The sequence below is a fragment of the Rattus norvegicus genome, chromosome 8 (genome assembly GCF_036323735.1).
Source record: "Rattus norvegicus strain BN/NHsdMcwi chromosome 8, GRCr8, whole genome shotgun sequence".
In the NCBI taxonomy this organism is placed as follows: domain Eukaryota; kingdom Metazoa; phylum Chordata; class Mammalia; order Rodentia; family Muridae; genus Rattus; species Rattus norvegicus.
Window position 1 is genome coordinate 105,128,031 of NC_086026.1, and position 17,424 is coordinate 105,145,454.

Here is a 17,424-nt window from a genome sequence, read left to right on the forward strand (position 1 = left end):
TGACTCCCTTCTTTGAATTTCTTCTTTGAATTAGGTTTAAAACCCACTGTGGCCCTGTGTCAGCAAAAGTGTAGACGGATGGGGACTCTGGAGAGCAATTATTGTTCAAGCAACTTTGGTAAGAAACAGAAACCAGCCTTTTTCTCTCTAATGAGAAACATGAGACTATGTGCTTAATCTCGGAGGCGCTCCCGTGACTTGAATGGTGGTGGTTCAGTAACACAGTTGATTCACCCACGGGTGCACGGTCCTGTCCACCAGAGTGTGTCCACCTGGACTCTTTGAACTGTTTGGCTTCACAATGAGAAAAATAAGCTTGATAAACAGTGTTAAGCTCCCCCTCCCATATATCAGTTTAAAAGTTGACTCTTGGTACATGACACTGCTACTTGGTGTATTCTGGTGGCCTTCGTGAGAAAGCCTTTTTATCTTCTGGGTTTTTGTTCTGTTTTGCACACACCAGAGCGTCTGGGACCCAGCTATAGCACGTTCAGTAGTTGGGCTCACATTCAAAACCTGGCTTCTCTCAAACGGAATGCAGTATCTTCTCAGTCGTGTCCTTTCAAATTGCTAAGGTAAAACATGAAAATCTGATGCCCAACTGAAGCTCTTGTAGACCGGAACCTGAGGAAGGAGAAGTTAAGCACTTGGGGTTTCTAAGGGATTTTTTTTTTTTTCAATTAAAAACTCGCACCGTCAAAAACCACTTGAGAACAAAAGATGCAGAATTTAATCTTATCAGGAAAAGAAAGTTGCTACAGCCCAATGGGTTATCAAAAACAAGCCCTCCTCACCTCCACTCCCATCTCCAAGTTCCGGCCTGCTTTCCATGCCTTTGTGTGGTAATTGTTTGCAACCCCGGGACTGTCTTGTAAGGAAGGGATGGACGTCGTGCAGTTGTTTTCATGCCGAGTTCTAATGACTGCATAAGCATGGAAACACATGATGCCGGCGTGTTTGCAACCACACTGGGGTTAGTCTTCTGTGGGAGGAACTGCCTTCCCATGCTTTCCCTCAGCTACAGTCTGACGTTTTTCAGTGGACCCACATTTCCAGGAACCAAAGGAAGGTGTGCTGGGAATTCTGATTTTAGGAGCTTGGTGTATTACATAAGTGCTGGGGGCTCACGCTGTCCTGAGGGGTTATGTTACTTGTGTCTAAAACTAGATTTAGCCTCTTGTCTGTGGCTCACTTAGATGGCACAGTGACCAATATCACCAAGGGACAGAGAGTTCTCAGAAGTGGAAGGAAACACTCCCCGGGGGTAAGGTTTTGGTCGTTTTAGAGAGCGCCAGTACAAGCAAGCACATACTTCGTTTACATGAAGTACACAGCTCATACTTCGTTTTAAGTTCTAACTCAGTTCTCTACTTTCATTTTTTAAAATGAGATAAACAGGGTTGCTAAGTGCTTAAGAGCACGGCTCATAACTCAATCCCTTAAGTGGCAATCTATCCACATGTTAGAGAGAACGTTTTAAGAGGGTCTCCATCTCAGCCGCAGATTGCAGTTGGAAAAACAGCTAGATTTCTCTTCTGGGAAGTAACACTCAAAGGCAACGTTGTAGCTCCATGATCTTTTTTTTTTTTTTTTAACCTTCAACTTAGTGATTGAAATTTTGAGAACTCTTTAACACGCGAATTTTCATTTCTGAAACTTAAAAGAATTGAAGTCATTTCAGCTCTGCTGGCTCTGCCTTCACTGTGGGCTTTTCTCCACAGTGTTAGCCGGCACAGTCATCACGACGGCCACTCGAGGCGGGAGTTTGCTTGCCACGGTCTCGATCATCAGCATATACCGGGAGGGCAACCTGGCCATTCAGCAGGCTGGCAAGAACATGAGCGTCAAGCTCACTGTGGTCTGCAGACAGTGCCCCCTTCTCAGACGAGGTAAGGACAGAGCTGTAGTCTTTCTTCCGGGAAAGCCCGGAAGCAGAGTGGGGAAGGAGAAGGCGTCCCCCGAGCAAGTCATGAACCTTTCCAGGCAGCGGCTGTTGTGGGGGGTGAAATCAGGGCTAAAACACAGTCCACTTCTGATAGAGAAGGAAACCATTAACTATGAACATGAAGAAGAAGAAAAAAAAAAGCCAGTTATCGTTACATTCTCTTTCTTTAGGTCTCAATTACATTATCATGGGACAAGTCGGTGAGGATGGGCGTGGCAAGATCATGCCAAACAGCTTTGTCAAGATGTTCAAGAATAAGAATCAGAAGCCCATGAACGCCCTGAAGAACAAGCAGTGTTAGCCTGTGCTCTGTCACATAACCTGAACTCGCTCATCACCGCTGAACGATCTGTTCTGTCCACTTAGAAGAAAGCAAAACGAAACCCGTGCTATTTAATACTGAGCGTTCTGAGAGAAGGAGCCGCGTTACTCCTCCAGTGACGGATGTGCGAACCCGGCCCTGTTTTGCTGGTGGAAGACCTGCGCCTGCGCCTGAGGTCAGGCATCTGAGAGCCCTTCCACCCACTGCCTGATGGGAAACAACAGCAAGCACCGGCCGCTGGAAACTTGTACATACATACGTCTGTAGGAGGATATTCTAGAGTCGAGTTGTAAGAAGATATAAAAGAGAATTTTATAAAGTGCAATATTTATAATATTTGGTTACCTTCAAGCATTTGCTCTGAGGTGTGACATTCTCCTTTCTCTTGCATTTTTTAAGTCAATGCTTAATAAAATGTTTTAAATGATTCCAAGGCCACCAGGTAAACTTGTTCTCCCAGAAAATACAGCTGTGGCAGCACTCCCGTTAAACGGTGTCAGAGATGGTATTTGCACGTAAGGTTGTCTTGGTGTCGTCATCGAGTTGGCACCCTAAGAATTCCAGGGATAAAACTGGGGCAGTAATGTCAGCGGGCTGTAATCTCTGTCTGCAAGAACAGAAAGGTGTCCCTCTGGCATCCAGTCCAGATTCCTTCATTTTGTCTCTGAACTACAAGCTCAGGGAGATCCAGGGAGTTCCCCAGAGTACCGTTCTCTGCAGAGACAGTGCAATCTTCCAAGCATCATTATTTCAAACCCAATGTTCACAATATTGCCAGAAGAGGCTCCCGCTGCCCTAGGAGGGAGCCGCCTTCCCACTTAAAGCATTTAGGCTTGCATTCGTTAGACTAAACAGTAAGGTAATCCAAACATTCAGCTGTGAGCTCCGGGTACTCTTTGCTGTGTGTACCCATTTTATTGACTCTGTATCAGCTGAGAAGAACTTCTCAAGAGGCAGCTAGACTCGTAATGGAAGTGGCAGTCTCCCTGCTTCCTGGGAGATTGCTAGCCAGGGGCTGTGAAAGGTGCTTTCTCTCCATCTAAAGACAGTCAGAGGAACAAAGATAAACAAAGGCACGAGTCACAATGTGTCCTACGATAGGGATGAAGTTTTAGAACTAAGGGAAAGTCTGCTTTTGGTTGAAAATGGCAAGTCCTAGTTCTTGAGCCGATAAACAGGTGGCAGCAAACTAATATGGTAAGCCGAACTAGCAGCTGGTCAGGCGTTAGAGCAACTAACCAAAGTCGACTGGAAGGGTCAGACATTGTTCAAACTCTCTTCCCGAGATGATCGTCAGTAATGGGACAGCACCAGCTGAAGGAGAGAACCGGTTAGAGGATCCAGCACCAGCCGGGTGGTGGTTTCTCTGGGCAGTGACACCCGGAGACAGGCCAGCTAATAGAATCCTGTCAAGCATGCCCTTTAGGGACGTGGGGATGAGCACAGCCTTTTTGCCTCTCAGCAGAAACTTCTTACTGACGAGTTACTGTGGACAGCTTGTTTGTGTGGGCTCGAGCTTCATGGCCACAGTGTTTGCTGTGTCACACTGCAGGAAAAACCGAGAACAGTAATCCAAGCTATCCGTTCCATTGACAGCTCTGACACAAGCAACTGCTAAGGGGACCGTGGTTAATAATTCACGGCACTGGCACTGCTTTCCATGCAGTTGTTTAAAGCAGACAGGTGGTGAGGCTACTCCTCCCAGTCCCACAAACGCTCCAACTTCGGTTATAAAATCACTTTATTTAGACAGAACTTCAGTTTATTCTTGGTTATAAGCACAGGGAGTTGCAATAGGCACCTGTATCCACTGGCTAATCTCATCAGCCTATATATAGAATAATTTTTTAAGCTTTTCCACCTAAGGTACCTTGAAGCACACTTTAAAGAACTGTCATGCGGATGCTTTTCTCCAACAATAATGTATAACTAAAGATCAGTGACAAAAAGGTAAACAAATAATAATAAAACCTTTTTGCTGGGGGCTGGAGAGATGGCTCAGCGGTTAAGAGCACCTGACTATTCTTCCAGAGGTCCTGAGTTCAATTCCCAGCAACCACATGGTGGCTCACAACCATCTATAATGAGATCTGATGCCCTCTTCTGGTGTATCTGAAGACAGCTACAGTGTACTTACATATAATAAATGAATAAATCTTTTTAAAAAAGAAAAAAAACCTTTTTGCTGGAAGTCAAGAAATATTAAATAATTAACTTGAAAAATCATAGCATAAAAATATAAAAACCAAAACACTTTCAATTTTATAATTTCATAAATGACACAAACTAAAAAAAAAAACAAAACAAAACAATAAACTTTTAAAAGGAGAGAGAGCCAGGCATGGTGGTGCTTGCTTTTGATGGAGACAGGCAGATCTCTCTATGGATTGCAAACAAAAACCCTGAAAGGTCGGGAGAAAGACTGCAGGGAGGACTGCCATTAAAGTAGCTGCCACCCAAGCTTTAGGACCTGAGTTGGAATCCCCAGCACCCACAAAAAACCCATGTGCAGCAGCTCTATAATCCCAGTACTGGAAATGCAATACTTCTAACTGGGGAGCCTGGGGAAACTGAGTCATGCAGGACCATAGAACTGGCTGCAAGCCCAGTGAATCAGTGAGTTCCAGGTTCAGTTAGAGACTCAAGGAAACAGGTGGAGAATAAGTGATAAGGATGCTTGTCATTGATTTCTGGTCTCTACACACGTATACATACGTGTGCGCACATGTAAATGCATGCACACACTATACACATGTAGAGGTAGAAATACGCTTAGGACAGAAATGGAGTCACAAAGAAGTTACAAATAACAGATGAGGGCTGGGGAGATGGCTCAGTGGTTAAGAGCTCTGACTGCTCTTCCAGAGGTCCTGAGTTCAATTCCCAGCAACCACATGGTGGCTCACAACCATCTATAAAGAGATCTGATGCCCTCTTCTGGTGTGTCTGAAGACAGCTACAGTGTACTTATATATAATAAATGAATAAATCTTAAAAAAAAAAGAAATAACAGATGAAGTTAACAAAGCTAAGAGTTGCTTCTTGAAATGACCAATATAACTCAGAAAACTCTGCCAAGATTAAACGTTAAAAGGTAGTTAAAAAAAAAAAAAAAGAGTAGGAGCTGGAGGGATGGCTCAGTGGTTATGAAAGCACTGACTGCTCTTCCAGATGAAGAACAGTCAATTCCCAGCCATGGTGTCTCACAACCATCCATAACTCCAGTTCCAAGGGATCTGACACCCTCTTCTGGTCTCTTTGGGCACTGCATGCATATGGTGCACTGATGTAATTGAAACTCATACTTATAAAATAAACTATTTCTAAACAGAACCACGTAATACCAACTTTGTGAACAAATGAGGGACTGTTCTCAGGTATTATAGATGACTAAGTAGTAATAAGAGTTCTGGGCACAATGGTGCTCACCTGTAATGTCAGCTGCTGTGAAGGGTGAGGCAAGAAACATCACTTCAGTGAAGAAATGGAGGCCAAATAGTTAAGACCAACACACTCACTTCCTCCATTCATTCTTTCCCTCCCTCTGTCCTTCTCTGCCTCCCTCCCTCCACCAACAGAATAATAGTAATATGATCTTATGAGCCCCTTACGCCTACAGATTGGAAAATGAATATGAAATGAAATCTCTGGGGTGAGGGTGCCTAGTAGACTTAAACAGACAAGAACCTTATAGTCCTACAACCACTAAAAAAAATCAAGCAAGTACTTTAAAATCTTTCCTCAAGGAAACTCCAAGCTCAGTTTTATTTGGGAAGTTTGTCAGGCATCTACGGAGGAAGGACTGCCCACCTAACATAAACTAATCCCAGAAGGTATGCAAGGAAAGAATATGGGGTGTTTTCTCTGAGATCAATAACCTTCATTCCAAAAGTTTAGCAGACAGTAGGTGCCAGGGAAATATCCAGTCTTATTTCATTTAGGAACATAGGTGCAAAAGCTCTAGACGAGATTTTACCAAACAAAAAGGTGGCGGTCAAGTAGGGTTTATCCCAGGAATGCCTTCAACGTGTAAACCGTCAGTAAATAGTCTTCGCTGCGCTAAGAGCTTTGCTGGAACTGGACAGACTCATAAGAAATCTGCAGGTCCAATCTTCTCAGATGAGACACATACATCAACGTATATGTGTGCTGCAATCTTATAATATTCTATAACACAGATTTCCACAGCCTTTGCTATTTTTCCTTTGGCTTTCCTAGAGGTTGTGTTAAGCACAAGGAGACAGCGGTCACCTCAGGCAGTGTAGACCTATCTGCCAAAAGACCCATCTTCAGAAAAGCTCCATCCCGAAGTGCAAGAGGCACAGCTCCCAGACTCTCACAGGTACCAGGCTTTACCCTGAGGGAAGTCCAGAGCTCTGGTTCCATCATATATTCCCAGGTCATTCACGGTTCCTCCCTGTCCAGATTTAATTTGCCAATCAGCTCGTGTTTCTAACACAAGCAAGTTCGCCTAGCAACAGAATTGACAGAGCGCATTTCCAAATTGCTAGGTAACCAATTAGATGAAGGTGGGGATATAGTTCCACTGGTTGAGCGGTTGCCTAGCGCCAGGCCTTGGAGTTAGTCCCCAGCACTGCATAAACCAGGCATGGAGTCACACATCTGCAGTCCTGGCTCTGACCTTAATGATGCAGAGTGATCGATATGATCCCATGATATTTTTCAGAACAAAAAGAAACCTTGAGCAGTGTGGTGGTTTGAAAATGCTTAGCCTACTCAGTGGCACTATTAGGAGGCGTGGCCTTGTTGGAGGAAGTGCGTCACTGTGTGGGTGGACTTGCAGACCCTCCTTCTAACTGCCTGGAAGCCAGTCTTCTGTTTGCCTTCGGAACCAGATGTAGAACTCCCAGCTCCTCCAGCGCCACACCTGGCTGGATGCTGCCAGCTTCCTGCCATGATGATAATGCAAAATTTGGAAAGGAAAAATAAGATTAATATAATGCAAAGATATGTTATCCAAAGAAGAAGTTCAGTTGAAGAAACTTCCGGGTAAATGATCAAGATAGAGAGATGGCTCAGCAGCTAAAGCCACTTACCACCAAATGGACCTCGTGAGTTTGCCCCTAAAACTCACATAGCAGAGAGAACTGGCTCCTGAAAATTGGCCTCTGAGTTCAGCATGCACACTGCAGCATGCCTGCCCATCACGCACAAACATACATGAACACTCATGTTTAAGCTAAATCATAAAATATAGCTAAAAATAAGACTTTTACATGTTCATTTTAGATATAAAAATAGGCTCTAACTTTTGGACAAAATATTGAATAGATTGTATTTTTATCATTAAAGGTCTTGAATTAAGTACTGTCTTAGGGTTTTCCTGCTGTGAAAAGACACCATGACCAAGGCAACTCTTATAAGGACAACATTTAATTGGAGCTGGCTTACAGGTTCAGAGACTCAGTCCATTATCATCCAGGCAGGAGCTTGGCAGCATCCAGGCAGGCATGGTGCAGAAGCAAGAGTTCAAAATCTTGTTCCAAAGGCAGACAGGAGAAGACTGGTTTCCAGGTAGCTAGGAAGAGGATCTTAAAGTCCACGCCCACAGTGACACAATTCCTCCAACAAGGCCACACCTCCTAATAGTGCCATTCCCTGGGCCACATGTATTCAAACCACAAGTCCCAAACACTTTTGCTCTGTTCTAACACAGGGTCTGACTATGCAGGCTGGCCTGCAGCTTGCTTTGTAGCTCAGGTAGCTACAACCTCCCGAGCACAGAGCTTATACACGGGTGTTGCCATGGCTGGCTGGGGAACCTATGACTGTGTAAGCATGGAAACATTCACAGGTAGACAGACAACTTGTAATGGGAGGAGTTTAGAACACAGAGAAATGTATCCTTTTTCTATCTTTTGGCTGAGATCAAGTGCAGACATTTTTACAGGGGCATTTTAGTGCTATAATTAAAATTCTTGATATTTTTCCTTTTTTGTTTTCTTTTTTTCATTGTTTTCCTTCTTAAAAGCAAAGTAGCTTTAAAAGGCTAACGTTTGATTAGATAAAAACTAGAACTGTTGTCTTTTGCTTGAAAGATGTCTATGGCATACTGATAGTGAGATTTATCAGATGTCAGAGACAGAGCTTTAAAGAACAGAAACCTATTAGGAGAACTTACACCTGACACATCTAATAATAATAATAATAATAATAATAATAATAATAATAATAATAATGTCGGTGGTTACCTGATGCGAAGAGGAGCCTCCCAGATGAGGAGGGGAAATACTTGGATTCTCATGCACAGTATATCGCTAGAACTGTGGTGTAGACTGAGAAAGACAAATAGAATTCTTTCTGAGATCCTTGGTGGTCCTAATCCTTCCTTAACAGTCGAAACTGGCAACCAAGCATTCCAATATATGAGCCTATGGGGTCTATTCTCATTCAAACCACCACACTGGCTCTTAGGTCTAAGCCACCTGTTTCACCTGTTTGACGTGGGTCTAAAGAATCCAGACACATTTCAAGACCATAAAGGGTCTCATATTGAGTCTTATTAGTGCTGCCTGTATGCACATGGTCATATATTGGGGCAGGGTGGGGAACGTATCAGTGGCTACACGCCTAACAAAAAGTTTCTGACCTTCTTTCCTCCAGTAACCTTCGATTGATCGCCACAAGTCCTTCCGGTAGGGTGGGGCCTCCGGAGCCCCTCCCACTCCTTGCTGGAGGTTTTTGAACTGTCTTGATCTGGTGCAGGTCTCCCGTAGGGACCCACTAAGGCTTTGAGTTCAGGTGCGAACAGCCACCTGCAGAGGACAGCATTTCGAGCACTTTCCCCCATCCTTAGGCTCTTACATTCTTCCTGCCCCCTTATCCAGTGTTCTCTGAGCCTGTATACTGGAGTTGGGGATTAATACAGAAGGTCCAATCACGGCTGAGCATGTACACTTGCTGATACTCAGCACTTTAAACAGTAACGCATCTCTGTGTTAATCACTACCCATTGCAGCAGGGACCAAGGTAACCCCCATAAGTAGTCTTAGCATAGTTAGATCTTGCCTGGCAGATCAGATCATTATTGTAGCAGGCAGGGTCCAGCACTGGCTAAAAATTGGATAAAAGTGGATGAAGCAGGATCTCTTTTCTCTGACACTGCAACTAGCCGGTTTGAGTGAGCTTCCAGGGAAAGTCTTCTGTCCCCTCTGCTCCCGTTTTACCGTAGGAATGCTGGGATTGCTGACACCCACCGCTGTGTCTAGGTCCAGTTTTTCTGTGGATGCTGGGTATCTGAACTCAAATCATCAGACCAGCAAGTGCTTTTGCCTGCTGAGCCATGGACCCCTTAAATAGCATTCCTCCTGGGAGAAAGCAGAGAATGAATTGATTGCAGGCTGAAGAGAAGGGAGCTTGCCCATAACTTTGATTGCCTAGGACACGTTAAAAAAAAACATGTTTACCTCATTTATAAATAAGCCTGCTGTTTTACTTCTTGCATACCTTTAATAAGGCATCAGAAGCCCTGCCTCCTGAAAATGGTTACTTTGAAGCATACAAATGAAACATAAGACGTTTCCCAACTTTTGTGTGGTGTAGCTGGTGTTCATTTTCAAATGCAAATTTTAAAAAGGAGAATAAAGAAAATAATGTGAAATTATCAAATGAAAGAGAAAGTCTTCTAAGAATGGCTTCTATATCCAGTATGCTTACAAATGGAGGATAGGCGCAGTGCCAGAAAGCGAACAGTGACTTACCAGTGAGAAGCCATTATCCCTAGTAATTTCTTACTGTAAATTTTCTGTTCATGTATATGTTCATGTTTGCATATGCAGGTTGACACTGGGTGTCTTCTTCAGTTGCTAATATATAATATATTGTATATGGATATAGTATAGTGTGTGTGTGTGTCTTTCCTGAATCATGCAGACAGAGGTCAATTTATCATTCTCTGCCTTATTTTCTGAAAGAGACTCTTACTGAGCCTGGACTGCTATTTCAGCTAGACTGGCTGGCAGGTAAACCCCTGGGGTTCATTTTCAACACCCCAATGCTGGCATTTTGCAGATTTGCACTACCATGTCTGGTTGTTAAATGGGTTCTGGGAATCTGAAGTCATGTCTTCCTGATTGCATAGTGGGCATTGTACCCATTAACCCATCCTCCAAGTCACTTACTTGAGAAACTCAACTTGGCCCTCACCCATTCAACAAGAAGAGCTGGCTAGCAAGCCACTGAGACTATGGGTAGGCACTGAGAATTGAACTCAGAACTTCAGGCATCCATGACAAGCAAGCACTTTACCAATTGAGCCATTTCTCCAACCCTTATTAGTTTAATTCTGAATTAGGTTTGGTTGGTTTACTTTTCAAGATTCATGATCTCAGATTATTTAGTATTTTAGGAATGTGCTGAAGAAAACAATAATTTAAAAGTACTAGGAATTGCTAAGCATTGCGGTGCACACCTTTAATCCCAGCACTCGGGAGGCAGAGGCAGGCAGATCTCTGAGTTCCAGGCCAGCCTAGTCTAGAGTAAGTTCCAGGATGGACAGGGCTACACAGAGAAGCCCTGTCTCAAACCCCCCCTCCCAACAAAAAAATCCAAAACCACCAAACAAACAAACAAATCCCCAACTAGGAAGAGATACATATTCATTAGAGATGAAACAATGAACATTTCCAGTTTTATCTTTTTATCAAAGACTAACAATGTTAGTATTTGGGTATATGTGTCCCTCTATGGACCAATAATTACAACCTCTACTTAGTTTTAGGAAAAATAGTAATTTGAATGGAATTTTAACATATCACTAATTATGGCCATGGTACTGATCTTCATCGGAGCAGCACAGTGTTCTACACACTGATTTTGTTGATTGCTAACGGTCTCTCATGGGAGGGGTTGGAGAGGGTCACTGGTCTCTCATCTGAGAGTCCAACCACGCCCAACCAGTTTCTCACAATTCCTTCAAAATTGTTCTTGGCCTTGGTGGGGGTTGGGGAGACTTCTATGCAACCATGGGAGAGTGAGCCATCACCCATACTGAGCATAGAATGTCCGGTGAGGATGCTTTAAGGTCACTGCATTCCAGCCTGCAACCTCTCATCCACTGTTCTGTCAGTAAGCCTAATAAACTCTCTGATGGCCCAGGGTGAATTTGAGCAGAACCAAACTTTGGTTTGTCCTTGGAACTGTAGGAGGGCAGGAGGCCCCACTTAGTGCCCCCACATAGAGACAATTCCCCAAACACAAGAGTAATAAAATCTTCATCGTTTTAATTATAAAATTGTAATCCCACTGGATTTCAGCACTAGAACATACCGAATACTGCTAAGAGGACCTGCATAAATGGACAGATGTGCTATGTATATAATAATATGCATATAATATATAACGATAATATAAGATCATAAATGGGCTAAAAGACACTGCTTGCGAGGCTGGGAGGTGCTTATCCCAGCATCCAGTTTCCTGAGGAAGGCAGCGAAGGGGTATGGAGTCAGTGATCAGGACCAAAGCTGCCTTACTTTTGTCTTTAACTCTTTGATATTCTATGACCAAAAGCTGCTGGGTTCTGATAATTTGATTCCCTGCTGATGAGGACTCCCAGCAGATATAAGAAAAAAGGCTTAGTTTCTCTCTGGTTCTAGTACTCCTGCTGTCTAGTAAGGCTGGGAGTTTGTTAATGCTTTGTGAGCCAGAGAGAAAAGGAAGAAAGGAATAAATTAAGCACACACATAGACACAGACAGACACCATACACTTTGGTGTCACCACACAACCACCCATCTCAACAATTCCACAAGCATTCATGCATACTGACATACATACACACATACCTACACAAATATGTATGTATAGGCAGATAGGTAGATAGGTAGGTAGGTAGATAGATAGGTAGATTTGGTAAATGAGACTGAGTCACAAATGCCACATTTTATTTCTTCTTTCTAGCAATTTACACCCTCTTAGGCAAAAGTTCTTTATAAAATGATTTCACAGATAAAAGGAGAGGAAAGTTACACAGAAAGAGGAGTTACAGAAGGATGTCTATAGTAAGTTCAAAGCAGCATTTCATTCCATAAGCTCATTATAAGTTCAAAGCAACAGTTTCACATGGCCTTGCTTTATCATAGTGCACACCTATGGCCTCATCCTTGGACCTGACCTAGAATGAATGTTTTTCCTTGATCACAGATCTGTCCCAAGCCCTTTCTCTTGCAATTATGAATGCTCATTGTTTTCCTTATTATGCCACCTTTACTTACTATTCTATGAGGAGGAAGAGACACATTCTATTCTTGATTGTTTATTACATCTTTCTGGCAAAACAACTAAGACTATCTCCCTAAACTTTCTTCTTAAAATTATTTGAATCAAACCAGGAATGCTATAGATTTATCCATCTAACATAAATTCATTAAAGTTCATCTTCATGTTGATCTGCAGGAAATTTGCCCAATAGGGTGGGTGGATGTCCAGGAATCATTAGGCTATGTAATAATGGCAGGCAAGGCAGATCAGCAGTGAGAAGCAATCCTTGGACAAAGTCTGAGGCTGTGCCTCTCCTGAGCACACCCATTGCAGCCATGCAAAATGGTGGGCCATCTCCAGGAAATTCACTTGCTTGCCGCAGCCTTTCCTAGATGGCTTCTGACAATTGCTGAATTCATTGTGAATTCATCCCATTAGTCTCTACATTTGATGTAATTCCAATCAGGGTGTCAACTTGGTTTTTGTTTAGAAACCAACCATTCTAGTTTGTGTGAAAAAGCAGATAACCTAAATGGTAAAAATTCATTTAGAAAAATATATTATTCTGATAGTGTCAGGTAGCAGCAACTCTTTCCCAGAATTTTAATATTCATCACAAATTACTTCTTTTGTAGTAGCAAACTCTAAGATGCCTGTTGTTTTCTTAGCTTTTGTTTGTTTGAGACAGGGTTTCTCTGTGGAGCCCTGGAACTCATTCTAGATCAGGCTGACCTTGACCTCTCAGAGATCAGTCTGTCTTCCAAGTTCTTAGTTCTTTTAATTGTAACGGCACTATATATTTCCCATCAGGTTGACACAAGCATAATTTAACATATTAAAATTCACTGTTCAAAGCAGGGATTCACCATCTAGTTCTGGTTAGTCTGCAGTCCATCAAGGCTGGTTTAGAACCCTAAAATCCTCCTGTCTCATCTTCCTGAACATTGGGATTACCGGTCTATGCCATCAGGCCCAGCTTCAAATGCACCATTTTTAACAAAAGCACTATTTTCTGAGCTGTGCAGTTGACTTGTTTGACCTCCATTTCTAATGTTTTGTTTTCTTGTGTAGTGCTGCATGGTGGAGTCTATGTCCTTTGTGACAAGCGTGTTTCACTTTCTAAGACTCATCTGTGTGATGTAGACATCTCCAGTCTGTATTGTGTGGTGGCTTTCTGTGTCAACTTGCTTAGGACTAATGTCATTTCCCAGAATTCTCTTTGTGTGCTTCCAATTAGGGTGTGAGATCTGAAGAGTGACATACAGCAGCTTCCCTGTTTTTGGACTTTTCTGACCCACATACACTGACTCATCTTGCTGATGTGGGGCAGTTACATCTTTCTTTGGTCCTTTTTCAGCGTTTCTGATTCCCAAGCCAAAAGTGTGTTTAGGAACATACTTCCAAAGGAAAGTGGCACAGGATGAAGGCACATGAAGTATACAGTTCATCTGAGTCCATTTTAATCTTTGCTCTCTTCTTTGTTTCTGCTTTTCCTTCTGAGCTGTTGCTTCAGGAACTTTTAACATTTGATGCAAGACAAAAGAACCTGCCCATCAACCCAACAAGCAGGATGTGTACCATACACAACTCATCCACTCACTCGTCAAAAGGACTTTGGTTGCTTTCAGTTTAGGACAAGAGTGTTTTCATGAATGGTCACATACTAATCCATACTTTGTGTGGATATACTAATTAAAAGTATGTTACCCTAGGAGAGAGCTAACAGTTAAATGGTATTGCTCCTAGAAGTGGGAAGTGTTGCTGAGTGTCTGATGTTGCTATTTTGCCTTTGTGAACATATGGTGTTTTTTTTTAAAGAACATTTTATAGATCTCAATTAAAAGTTAAATCTCAATTAAAATGTTTCCTGTGTGTGTGAATGTAGATGCTGTCTGATACAGCATCCATGTGGATGTCAGAGGACAACTTGTGGGAGTAGGTTTCTCCTGTTACATGGGTACCAGGGATTGAACTCAGGTCATGAGGCTTGGTGTAAGCACATTTCCCCACTGAACCATCTTGCCATCCCTGTATCTCAGACTTAAAAAGTAATTGAGAGTCTAGAGAGATGGCTTACTGGTTAAGAGCACTGGTGGTAGCTTACAGCTATCTGTTACTCCAGATCTAGGGTCCCAACTCCTTCTGGCTTGTATGAGTACCAAGCACACCCATGGTACACAGATATACATGCAGGCAAAACACCCACACACATAAAATAATTAAAAAATAAAAGCAAATTATAGTAAAATGCTCAAGCTCTATCAAACTTATAATCTGTAGAGTGTCTGTCTAGCAAGCACAAGACCCTGGGTTTGGTCCTCAGCTCCGTGGGGCATGGACCTGGGATGTGGGGCATGGGGATGGAGACAAAATAAAAAAAGAGAAAAAGAAAAAAAACCCAAGGTAACTGGCAAATTTATAATCTAATGCCAAATTTTATTCACTCTTTTCTTACAATATGCTGTCATTCAAAATATACCTCGTCAGTAATTCATGCACACATAGGTACTCTATAAATTTTTTAATAATTAGGTATTTTTTTTAGAATGACTAAAAATCCTGATGTAAAATATCAACTTGGAAGCGCATAATCCCATTGTAGACAAAATATATAATTTTACAATAAACATTTTTATAAGAATTTGCCCAAAAGAGGGAACACTTAAACCTGGACATTAAAAACAAATGCAAAAAGCAAGATGAAACCTACACTGGGCTCCTCAGCTGCCCCGGGGTGGGCGGCGCTCACAGACCAGGGCTGTCTGCACTCTGTGGCCTCAATGCCAGCTGACGTTCAGTTCCGAAGGTAATTTCTCACCAAACGTGCTGCAGGAATGTCTGTGCCATAGCTGGGGAAACCTTCAGCTCCACCTTTACATGAACACTGAAAAGCAGTCAAATTCTTTTTATTTTCAAATTGAATAAACAATGCTTTACATCTCAAGCCGCAAGCACGAGGCCAGTTTTGTAGAAGCTGTGGTAGGCTCTGTGGGAGAAACTTTGGAAGAGGAGCTCACGAGCCCTGGAGTGAACGGAAAGCAGCCTTCTGCAAGCAAGGCCCAGTGCTCTCCGGCCAAGCCCACTGTGACCGCACATGAAGATAAGCAGCTTCTACTTTGTAACGATGAGTTTTACTCCAACTTGAAAAATTAGAAGGAAAAGCTAAACTAGCCAAATGCCTAAGAGGTACCTCTGCGAGGGTATAAATAGAAACAAGTATTCTATGGGTAAAAGATGGCTACTATTTTTCAAAATTCACAGACGTCTATAAATATTTAAACATATAAACTACCTTAATATAGAGAAATATATATAAAATAATGTTATGTCAAAACAAAATTAAAAATATAAATTATAACCATGTAAAAGTAAATATACTACACAACAAATACCAACGTGAATTTAGATAGACATAAATAAATAATTTAAATTTTTTTTTGTTGTTTTTTATTTTTCCAAGACAGGGTTTCTCTGTGTAGCCGGGGCTATCCTGGAACTCACTCTGTAGACCAGGCTGACCTTGAACTCAGAGATCTGCCTGCCTCTGCCTCCCGAGTGCTGGGATTAAAGGCATTCATCACCATGACTGGGTTAAATTCAAATATTTATTATAAACTTTTCTCTGCTGCTTAAGATTCTAACAAAAGAAAAAGTAGGGTATTTTAGATGAAGCTAAACTCCTAAACAATATATACTGAACTCTGTGTGAACTCCTAAAACAAGAGATTTCAACAGCATGAGCTCTTCAAGTGTGTCTTAAGGTAGCCGCGTTTGCTGATCTTCGCGTATAAATGGAGTGGGCCATGCGTACACTGAGAGCTGCCCCTCTTACACACGTCGAATGTAAGCACTGACCAACTAAGAAAACAAAGTAGCATGCTAACAAAATGGTTTTGCTTCTACAAAAAGTCACAGACAGGTTTTAAAAAACTAGCTCTATATACATATTTACACAACATATGTTTATGCTATAAATATTTAAAGAATGGCTTCTGTGTAATTGTTTATGCCCATATATATCTTATTGATTTAATTGAAAGGTATGCAAATACAGTCTTTCAGATTTATTAAGGAAAATTATTTCTACAAGATTTAGAAAATGGCTAATTTCTTGGATAAAACATAGCATATTTAGAAGTCCGAAAGCCAAGCAAATCCCTTATTTCATTTCTGAATTTTGACAGATCTTGGCGCAGTTCATTGAGATTCTCCACGGTGGCCTGGTCTGTGCTCTGCATCTTCTGTCGCATGGAGGTCAGGTATCGATGCACTAGGCAGCACATCACCTTCTGGTAGTTCTCATCTCTCTTTTGTTTTAAGTTTCTCCACTCCTTCAAAACAAGCAATCATATGGTAATAAATGACAGCAGAACAACATATGTGTATGTACTGCCATATATATGTAAGAAAACATGTATACACGCACATATATACATACAAACATATTTGCAGTGCCTGAGTGAGCTCAGGGCCACATGCCTGCTAGGCAAATGTCTGCTATCATGGTGTCCTCTAGCCCCAGAGGCGATGTTTAAATGAGGGAAGTTTTAAAATATAGTCACAGATACATACTTTCAATGCATTTAGAGGATGCTTTGGAATAAATCATACTCAGTACATGCTTAAAACAAAAAGCCTGCATATCTGTTTCATTCAGTCTCATTTACCCTGATTTCACAGAAAAAACTTAGCCTTAGTAATGCTTGGTCTACTACAGAGATTTGTAAATTACCACAATGGACTGATAACCCACTTCCTGTCTTTCTTACTTTGTGAATAGAGAATGGTTTTACAGATGAATATTTGTAAACAATTTCATAATGGACAACTTGGTTTCCAACTCTAATTAAGCAAAAATTTACCATAGGGAATTCTGTTCTCCCGAGTCACCTGTTACAGTGACTGCTACTTACTGCTATCTTTTTAATTTCATCTAT

At 41.9% G+C, this 17,424-nt stretch overlaps 2 protein-coding genes across 9 annotated transcripts in view; one reads left to right on the plus strand and one right to left on the minus strand.

The window, feature by feature from the left end:
- The window catches only part of PCOLCE2 (procollagen C-endopeptidase enhancer 2), a 57,640-nt gene extending 54,945 nt beyond the window's left edge, over positions 1 to 2,695 (plus strand). The window contains exons 7-9 of the mRNA NM_001127640.1: positions 35 to 118; positions 1,722 to 1,889; positions 2,116 to 2,695. Of these exons, the coding sequence (NP_001121112.1) occupies positions 35 to 118; positions 1,722 to 1,889; positions 2,116 to 2,246 (383 nt within the window). The 3' untranslated portion in view covers positions 2,247 to 2,695. The remainder of the gene's footprint in view (positions 1 to 34; positions 119 to 1,721; positions 1,890 to 2,115) is intronic.
- A 12,205-nt stretch (positions 2,696 to 14,900) lies between these two features.
- Positions 14,901 to 17,424, minus strand: part of Trpc1 (transient receptor potential cation channel, subfamily C, member 1) — a 50,912-nt gene continuing 48,388 nt past the window's right edge. For 6 of the 8 annotated variants that reach the window (XM_039082220.2, XM_063266254.1, XM_063266253.1 and 3 more), the window contains one exon: positions 14,903 to 16,818. In XM_039082220.2, the coding sequence (XP_038938148.1) occupies positions 16,591 to 16,818 (228 nt within the window). In that variant the 3' untranslated portion in view covers positions 14,903 to 16,590. Of the gene's footprint in view, positions 16,819 to 17,424 lie in introns of all 8 variants that reach the window. The other 2 variants (NM_053558.3, NM_001413355.1) reach the window with 1 other exon arrangement.